Here is a 9,591-nt window from a genome sequence, read left to right as displayed (position 1 = left end):
CACAAGCAGACGGCATAGTAATATTCATATATTACTTAACATTTATATGAACTAAAAATAAAAATTGTTGAATTTTGAGGGACATAAGAACTACCGTGTACTGTACAACACTATTTATATCTATATTTAATTGTATAAATATGTTATTATTCTGCGACCTGGATGTGCCGTCGTCGTTTGTGCTATAAGCGAATTTTTTTGTGTTGCGCGCTCGGGAACAAAAAATATGCCCCTACTACACATGGGTAACAAATTTTCTGTGGCAATAAATTTTAATTTTGAGACTAAAAGTAAAATATGTAAGCCCCAAAAGAATATGTACCTAATCAAACTTACGCATACATCGACTCTTCGGGTAATATATAGCTGCAAGGCCATATCTCGAGTGCAGACGCCATATCGAGAAACTTCTTTCTTCATCTAAATCCTAATTGAACAAATCGAGATTTTTTTATAAAAATTACTTAAGTAGAATGAAATATGTGAGCAAATGTTTATTGTTGCCTTACACATTTCTCTTTTGTTCAATGAAATTATTAGAATTGTGAATCGTCTCCGATGAGTGACTACGATCGGCTTTTGCCATAGATGATAGGTATTATAATATAATATGTTGTCATCAGTTTTCGAGTTTTTGACTTCTTTGGCATACACGATACATTTTTTATTTCAAATTCCGAAACAGAATATTATTGGGAGTTTTTTAATCTATACATTGCAGAACACTTCACTCTTAGTATAGGCCATTTAGATTTTTAGATACACTACTGTCGCGAGTCAATTTTTACGTCCGGCATCTAACAATATTGTTTTTATTCTTAACGGTTAAACTATAACTTAGCATAGAACTCTAGAAGTGTCAAAACTTGAAAAAAATTCAAAATTTAACTTTGAAATTTATAGAAGTAATAAAAAATTGGATACTTTAATCGTGCCCGTAATATATTTTCTGGGCTCGGCATTAATATGTTATTAAACAATATTATTCTATAATAGTGTACCGATGTATTTGCTACAAAATTGTGTGGTTATATTATACTACCACACTGTATTGTAATAAATAATATAATATATCGTCGGTAAGTGACGGGGTAAAAAAAATGTATTGCTTCCCTTGTACCTACCTATATTTATTGTTTTATATTTTAGAAACTTACCCTACAAATTAGGTACTACAAGTATAGTTTATACTTTACAGAGGTCGCTGTAGGTATTTCTTAAAATAGGTAGTATTTAAAAATAAAAATCATGAACATTTTAGCTTTGTTAGTTAGGTACACATGAATTTACTAGACCAATTTGAATTAGTTAATGCCAAAAAATGTGTTAAATCAAGTACCTAAATAATAAGTCACATGTGACATGTCACATCGTACCATGCTGATATAGTAACACACTAACACATGATCCAAGTGAAATGCATTTCCAATAACATTAAAATGTAACAATTAATGCTGAATACGGTTTAATGCTTTTAAATATATGTTCAATAACAATTATTCTTAATATTTTTTGTTTTAAAGGCAGTTTCCAAAACGTACATAAATTAATATCAGTTGTACATTTTTTCAAACTTATAAGCCATATAACAGTTAAAATTTGCATTTACTTGTTAAAATCTGTACATATTTTATGTTTAAGGTAGTAGGTACATTAGTTACACGACATAGGCACATAAATAATGGATGAATTATTAAAAAAATGTGATTTTATATTTGTATTAGAAAAAAAATTATATAGCTGAAATTGAAAATATAATTATTTATATTTTTTTAGTTAAGCTTTGTAGTATTATATTGATGCATGAACTGAAAAATACAATGCTGAGTAATCAAGATAGGACATGTTTACTTTGATGAGCTGATTGGTTTTGAAATGATATCTAACATATTTTTTTTCTTCAGTTTTCGTATTTAAATTACTATTTTTGCCATATTTTGGCAGATGAAGTGCTTAATGAAGTATTGCAATTTAAATAGGTTAGGTTGGTAGATAAGATATTAAGAATAAGTAGATATTATATAAGTAAGCTTGCTTACAATTTTCAACTTTTAAAGGTAGAAATTGCAAATATGATGAAATCATAACTAACACAAATCTGCCATATTTAATTTTGTAGTCGTTTGAGCCAATTTCTACGATAGATAGATTAATATTATGTGGTACTCTTATCTTTTGAAATTTGTTTTTGCTAAAAATTTGTTTTGACAATTAAAACATATTATCTGCTATTGGTGAAAGTTTTTTAGAATTTCTCCTGAATAATAATTAATAAGCAAATAAAAAAATGAAATATTTATATTAGTTATTTTACATTTTACTCAAACTTAAAAAGAATTAAACAAGTCATACAATTATAGAGATAAATTATAATAAGGAAAAAGATACATAAAGAAAACTAACTATACGAATAATCATCAAAAAAAAATGATGAAATATATACTTAATTTAAAAATATTCTTATAGTGCCTTCGACCATATCACCACAAACCTCACATGTGGCCGGAAGCGTTGAGTTACATGTCGCACAATACCATCCATGACCACAGACCAACAGTATGTATTGCACCTGGTCTGGCAAATATTGTATATGGTGCATACATCCAAGGCACTGACTTCCAGTTGGATAGAGTAAGGAAGTATTTTGCATCCATTTAACTTTTAATAAAAAAATTGCACATTTTTAATATAAAATTACAAAAGAAAAATGCTACAATCCATACACTCATAATTACCATCTCCTAATTTAACGTGCATTATTTGGTTGGGTTGTGTGGTAGAAAATTCAATTTTGCAGACACCGCATTTTTCTAAGCGAATCGCACGCTCATCACAACAACATCAGTGATTGCAAGGCAACCAAATGTTGGCTGTATTTACTTGGGCTGTATTCTAAAACAGAAACTACAAAATTAGTCTGTGTAACGTTTTCTTAACAAAAAAATATTCTAATCATAATATAAAAAACTAGTCTTCCAACATAGGGTTATCCAAATCAAATGGCTGGTGAGCTTGTGGAGTAATTTGGTCTGAAACAAAATAGACAATTATTAACATAATATTTGAGTATTATAACATTTAAAATCAACCTACCATCAACAAGAGCATCATTTATGTCTAGCTCAACTATTTCATAGACCTCTTCCTCCACAGACAAATCATTGATATCTGGCTGTTCAACTTAAATAAAAATTAAATTGTGATTGAATAAGCGAATATTTTTATTATTTAACCATAAATTATTTAATTTATTTTTATATTCTTTATTATTTAGAATATTTTACAATGTAGTTACAATAAGCATATGAGCGTAAAATAATAAATTACAATACATGAGTACTTGGGTGGAAAAATCGCCCAAGGACGACACTCTAACATTTTACTTATAGAAATATTCTACAGCATACTTTCGTTTTATGGTAGGTCAAGTGGCTCATTTCGGTCTTCATGATTTGCTAATCATACAAAAAAAAAGTTATATTTAGTTAAGACACAATATATTTATTACCACAATACCACATTCTATTTCTATACATTTACATTGAATTTGGATAGGCGCCTCAATGAAATTTAAAATTCCTATAATATTGATACTTAGATTATAGTAACTAGAGTATACAATGTATTGTTAACTTTAATGTATAGTTTTATATTACTGAGAAGATTATGATCTTCAATGAATAGAATGTTGCCACTTTCTGGTTGTTGCCGCACATTTGGACGTTCTGGATGTCTGACCATTTGTGGAACTGCTGCAGCTGCTGATCGTTGACGACCATGCCCCCCTGGTCTTCTAGCTCCACGAATGTGGAATGGCAGCAACATAGGTGGCAGAGGCTGAAGTCCAACCATTTGCATCTGTAGCTGTCCCAAATCTTTAGGAAGGATTTCTTTAACTCAATTTATTGTCATTTAGTTTATACACTCAATTGAATTTATGTGGTACCAACCATTAGCTAAAGGGCCTTTTTCCATATTTGTGTATCCTTTCACAGAGTAGGAAGCTCTTCTTAAATATGCCATTGTGTCATAGCAGATGCTGTACGCTTTGTCGAGCATCAGCCAAAATGCAGTTATTTGTGTCTCTGCTAGACACAATTGATCTTTGTACCTTTAATTAAAGTTTGATTTATTAAAAACCATTAAAAAATTTAAACTTATTAAGTTTATAGCCTTACTCGCTGGCCGTTGATTGTTTGTAAGGTTTCCCTCTGTACTCTACTTTCAATGGAACGCAATCGATCTGCAAAATATTATTAAAAATCCATCATCATTCTAGTTGTCAATTATATATTTTTATAAAAATAAATTACGGTAAAAGGACCAGACTGGGGGATGTAGGCCTATGGTGGACTTTAGCATGCTGTGAAAACTTTCTACATAATTATTGGTACAGATCTTTACACTATAAACAGTGAACCCAAATGGACGTACTGTTGTTAACCAGTATTGTCGAACATAGTCCACTAACTGAACAATTCGGTTCAGTATGACCATAAGAGTTGACAGCCTTGTGATTGCCAGAAAATCCCCAAAAATGTGGAAGTCTTCGGGAAATTTTGAAATCCGTTGTGGTGGCAAGTGTGGTATAGCCCTAATCTATATATATAAAAAAAAATGTCAATATTAATGTAAGAATTTCTCATATGACCAGATCCTAATCCGTCAGTCATTGATTGTTATAACTTATTACCATTTTCACTATTGTGGAAACATGATGATTTTCGCTCAATAATGTTACCATGCCATGGGTCTGGACAAAACGTATAATTCCCTGCAAACAAATTGTACATTAGAGAATATAATTTCATTATTGACCAAGGTAAATAACAAATACTGAAATGCCTTAAAAATATTAGTTAAAAAACCTTTTTTTTAGTTATCATTATTTTTTTTTTTTTTTTAATTTCATTGCAAGTTTATTAAATTATAAGGAATAGATTGGTATAATTTATGATTTGAAATATTTCTGATGGTACAAACAATTATGATTTACGAAATTAATGTTTTTAATGTTTTGTTGTATTGTTTAATTATAGTGAAACTTAAAAAATATGTAATATTGTCTTTTCAATGTTGATTTACTTGTTCTTTTTTTGTATTGTTGCATTAATAACACTAAACACTCTATCTACTGATGCACTGCTAGGTAGTGGAGTGTTGTACTTCAGAAATACCTGAAAACTTAGTAAAAATGTTTTTGTAATATTACTACTAATAGTATAAGAAGTTTTCAACAAATCTTACTTTTTTCATAGTGGGTAAATTATGCAAACACTAGTCTTTGTTGGAGATCTAAATCTATCTATTTCATCACTAACTGTTGATTTTTCCTCTCGGGAATTTTGTGACCCGGTAAAAAAGGTAGATAAATTATCTTTCATTTGGTTATCTTCTACATCATTATTGTCATTATCACTGGTATGTAAGTCATAACAGGCACTTTTTAAATATTCTGAGCCCAATTGCTTTTTTATATCATTTTTAATCCATGGTTTTTAAATAGTGGGTGGCAGACTGCAGAATAATTAAAAATTTGTCTATCAAATAATCGGCAAACCTTGTTTTCAAACCTAAAAAACAAAAATTATTATCAATAATGTTTGTTTATTTCAGCTCAATAAAGTAAACCAAAAACAGCTAAAATGAAAAGAAATTAAATGTGCACAATTTAAGTACTTGGCTACATAAGACTAATGTATTTAAAAAATATTAATTATTACATACCAATAAGTATGGCAGTCACCAGAAGTTTCATATAATTAGAAACTGTTTGATAACTTGTCATTAATTCATATTTATAAATTAATTCTTCAATTGTAGGTAGGAGATGACCAAAGTACATGTTAGTATCACCCTGGAGTAAATCCAAGCTTATTGAAATTGGCCCCATAATTGTTTGATATTGACACATGAGATCAATATCACTTCTATCAAATCTGGAAATATTCATAAATAATTTAGATAAAATAATTAATATTTTAGGATTTCTGTAATTAATATGTTGTGCAGTTAGCTTATTTGCAAATTTCAATCCTAATTCATTTTGAAAAGAGTTCAAAGAGCATAAATATGACCATTTTATATCACCATTTTTTGACTGAATAATTTGTTTGTCAGCTAAAAAAGAACGAGCAAGCTTAAGCATGTGGCAAGTGTCAATCATAAAATATACTTCTATAGATTTATCTATAGTGAATTTTGTATTCAAGTTGTCTATATCAAAACTACAGCCCAACTTTTTGAATCATTGTATGGTAGCAGAAGCACCATCACATGTTACATTCCAGACCTGAATGCTTACCTCATGCAGTTTTACAATAGCTGTAGATAATAATGTACTTAATAAACTACTATTTATCTTATTCACATAAAAAAAAGCAATTGGGCATTTAAACTGTTTAGTTAAGAAAACAACCATAATAACTAAAACTTCAGTAGCAAGCTTTGTACTTTCACCAACACCAAATTCTACATTTCTAGCATATTTTCCTTTATCAGGTTCCCAAATTAGTTGTTTTCTGATCGACATAGAATCAAAAACCAACGAACAGTCTTGTATCCAAGTCTTTTGAGTTATTTCAAGTTTTAAAAATTTGAAGACTCCTTCCAAATACCCAGGCTCACATTCCATAGAGCTCATCCAGCTTCGATAGGTTGAATGATGAGGAAGTCTAAAATGTGTGCGTACAAAATGAATTTTGTAACCAAAATGTTCTTCCAGCTGTGTCGTCACATCATCTGACATCGGGACATTTTTCTTAATGCGCATAACAAGACCTGTAACAGTGTTAAACACAAATACATTTTACAAATTCAATATTGTATTGGAAACAATTATGTTAATTAATTACTTTTTAATGATTTTATTTTTGTTTCTCTTCGCTTAAGGCGTTGTTGTAATACTTTTACTTTTTTTCTCAAAATTGCCTTTGTTGGCGATTGTACAGAACACTGAACACTTTTAGTATTATTTTCAAAATTGTTTGAACTGGAACATTGTATATAGACCGTATGGACAGATATATCACAATTATTGTCAACCTAAATTAATAAATAATAAAATTAACTACCTAAGCAGTCTTATATTTTCAACTTTTTTTTTGTTTGAAGTTGTAGAGTTTATAAAAGTTGCATATCTAGACATTTTTATCTGTCACTGGGTAAAAGTGTATGTCTTAAAATTAGATAATGTACAGTGAAGAAAAGTTTGTAGGTATGTAAACCTATATACACAATTTGTAATTTGTATATAACAACATTTAATGTTGTTAAAAAATATAGTGCAACATTTGTCACTGTGTAGTCTGCAGGATCTAAGTAAATTGCATACTACCTATTAATTAAAAATAGGTAACAACAATTTCTGAAATTAGCATTTCTTAAATGATTAAGATTGTATGATGTAAAATTATTAAACTTACCAATGGGTTTCTTTGTAACAACCGGTAAACAACTTTTTTCTTCTGAAAATGTTGAGGAAACTCTTTAAATACAGATGGAACAGCCTCATCTTTTAACCATTTCACATTTGCTCCTGGACGGATTTGATAGTCTTCATTTGCAAAGTGTTCGCTGCATAAATAGCTATACTCAGAAGGTTTGAAGTTTTTGTGTTTCATTTCATGTATCCACTTTGACAAAACGGATGGCCTCTTTAGAGGAAAGCTAAACCAGGTAAACAAAATAATTTTATTATACTCATCAGACAGTAACGTTTATTTTGTATAATATTAAGGCTATTTATATTAGAATAATCGGTACAAAAATGACTAAAGATACCTATGTTTTTACATACCGGTGAAATTGTATACCACATCCTTTTTTCCGCCGGTTTATACACCCATATGAGGAACACGAAATTACAATGATTAAATAAGTTCGATTGAATTTACAATAAAGCAGGAATTTAACCAGTTGACAGAATTCGACGCCATGAAATAATCGAAATTAATATATTTTCTATGCGTAACGCACTGCTTTGTGCCATATGCCCATATAGTTCTTTTGCCATGCAATGGTGGGGGAAGCGAACCAACGAGCCGGCTCGTATTTTGACCACTAGTGCGCACTGCGCACTCCAGTGTAGTACCTATATACTATATACATCTCGATGGGTGCTTATTAATAGGCAACAGCCATATTCATTTATTTATAGCAGAATCAGTAATCAGTTAAAATCTATGTTTATGTTATGTTTTTGTTTATGAAACAGCGTCGATAAGGAACGCAATTAGGTCATTCAGTGAAAACACGGATTACGACCAATACATAATCGCCGATTACGATAACGCTAATTGCCTATTGAATTTATTCAGTCCAAGATATCCAGATATAAATTGCAATACGTATAAATGATGACCATGAGTATCAAACGTTCTGATTCAGTTTCTATCGGTTCGCAGTCAGAGTTGTTCATCTTTTCCTTAATAATGCCACCTCCCGTGCCACTTAAAGCTTTAAATTTAATGAATGTAGAATGTATGTGTATAATACATATATGTATAATATTAATAAAGATTATACCTAATATGTACATATTATAAAATATAAAACAAAACAATACAAATGTACATAAAAATTTTAATTTTTAAAATATTGAAACCTGTTTACAACGGACAATTATTTTGGTCCCGTGACTGTCCGTTATATACAGGTTTCACTGTATCAAACATTACAAAAAATAGCTATAAATTATTGTAGACGATTGAGATAGAAACATATATTTTCTGATTCATAAATTGCATTATTTAAATTTAATAAAGAATAAATTAAACTACTTGGCAATTATATATAATATATTATATAAATGTAATGTTATACAAATAAATCATAGATATAACTATGAATTACCTATAAAAGGTATAAAAACAGAAAGAATTTTTTTAATGGAATGTTTTCGGGAGGAAACTTTGAACATAATATAATCATGAGGAAAAATCATAACTAAAGAACTACAATCATTGTTGTTGTTCATGAAATCATATAAGAACATGTTTGTTGATTGTTCAAAATAAAACCTTAATCAATGGTCAATGCACATATGTTGTCACATATCGGGTATCGATTTGTAGCCATGTAGGTACATAATATTATGGAGATAGAAATATCGGACAACAGCGCTACAAGAGCATGGCCCGAAGGTGCACATTTTAACTTTAATAATAGTTATAATATTATGATATAGTATGTAGATCCGGTCACTGTCCTCCGCCAACTCGATGCATCAATAGTTTTTAATGAGCTGAAATATGCAGGCCTGACAAAAATCAAGTTGGAAAGTCGTGATTTCACCGCAGGCATTGTAGTGCATATGACTTCAACTGGTGATACACTCGCCATCGCGGATTTGAACTAAAACGAACCCGCCGTTGCACCTGGCCATGATGTCATTATCAATGATATCTAAATAATATTAATATATTGACATGTCATGTCCCGTCTTCTGCCTTGACGAAGGGTGCGTCAAGTGTCATGCCATGTCACTATGTCGCGACAGTCGTTTTTTTATAGCATCACATATTATTTTATTAATTACACTGACGGTTTATGGCCGTTTTTGTTACATGTCCGCCTTAGCCGTAAGTGTCA

At 30.1% G+C, this 9,591-nt stretch overlaps 1 protein-coding gene across 7 annotated transcripts; it reads right to left on the bottom strand.

Moving 5' to 3' along the window:
- Nucleotides 1-2,421: 2,421 nt before the first annotated feature.
- On the bottom strand, nucleotides 2,422-8,000 carry LOC111028032 (THAP domain-containing protein 1-like). Of its 7 annotated transcripts, none has more exons than XM_022306562.1 (11): nucleotides 5,728-5,879; nucleotides 5,248-5,573; nucleotides 5,086-5,184; nucleotides 4,694-4,774; nucleotides 4,405-4,599; nucleotides 4,179-4,243; nucleotides 3,951-4,111; nucleotides 3,657-3,890; nucleotides 3,094-3,579; nucleotides 2,736-3,029; nucleotides 2,422-2,658 (listed from the first exon to the last, which is right to left on the bottom strand). In XM_022306562.1, the coding sequence occupies exons 4-9, from the start codon at nucleotides 4,742-4,744 to the stop codon at nucleotides 3,482-3,484; spliced, it is 804 nt and encodes a 267-aa protein (XP_022162254.1). In that variant the 5' UTR covers nucleotides 4,745-4,774; nucleotides 5,086-5,184; nucleotides 5,248-5,573; nucleotides 5,728-5,879; the 3' UTR covers nucleotides 2,422-2,658; nucleotides 2,736-3,029; nucleotides 3,094-3,481. The 7 variants fall into 7 exon arrangements, with proteins under 7 accessions (XP_022162254.1, XP_022162257.1, XP_022162252.1 ...); XM_022306565.1 differs by having other exon boundaries at nucleotides 2,736-3,455; nucleotides 3,541-3,579; XM_022306560.1 differs by having other exon boundaries at nucleotides 2,736-3,579.
- Nucleotides 8,001-9,591: the final 1,591 nt, after the last annotated feature.

Source organism: Myzus persicae, unplaced genomic scaffold (genome assembly GCF_001856785.1).
Source record: "Myzus persicae strain clone G006 unplaced genomic scaffold, MPER_G0061.0, whole genome shotgun sequence".
Taxonomy (NCBI): domain Eukaryota; kingdom Metazoa; phylum Arthropoda; class Insecta; order Hemiptera; family Aphididae; genus Myzus; species Myzus persicae.
The sequence above is the reverse complement of the archived record's forward strand: the minus strand, read 5'-3'. Positions and strand labels throughout refer to the sequence as shown.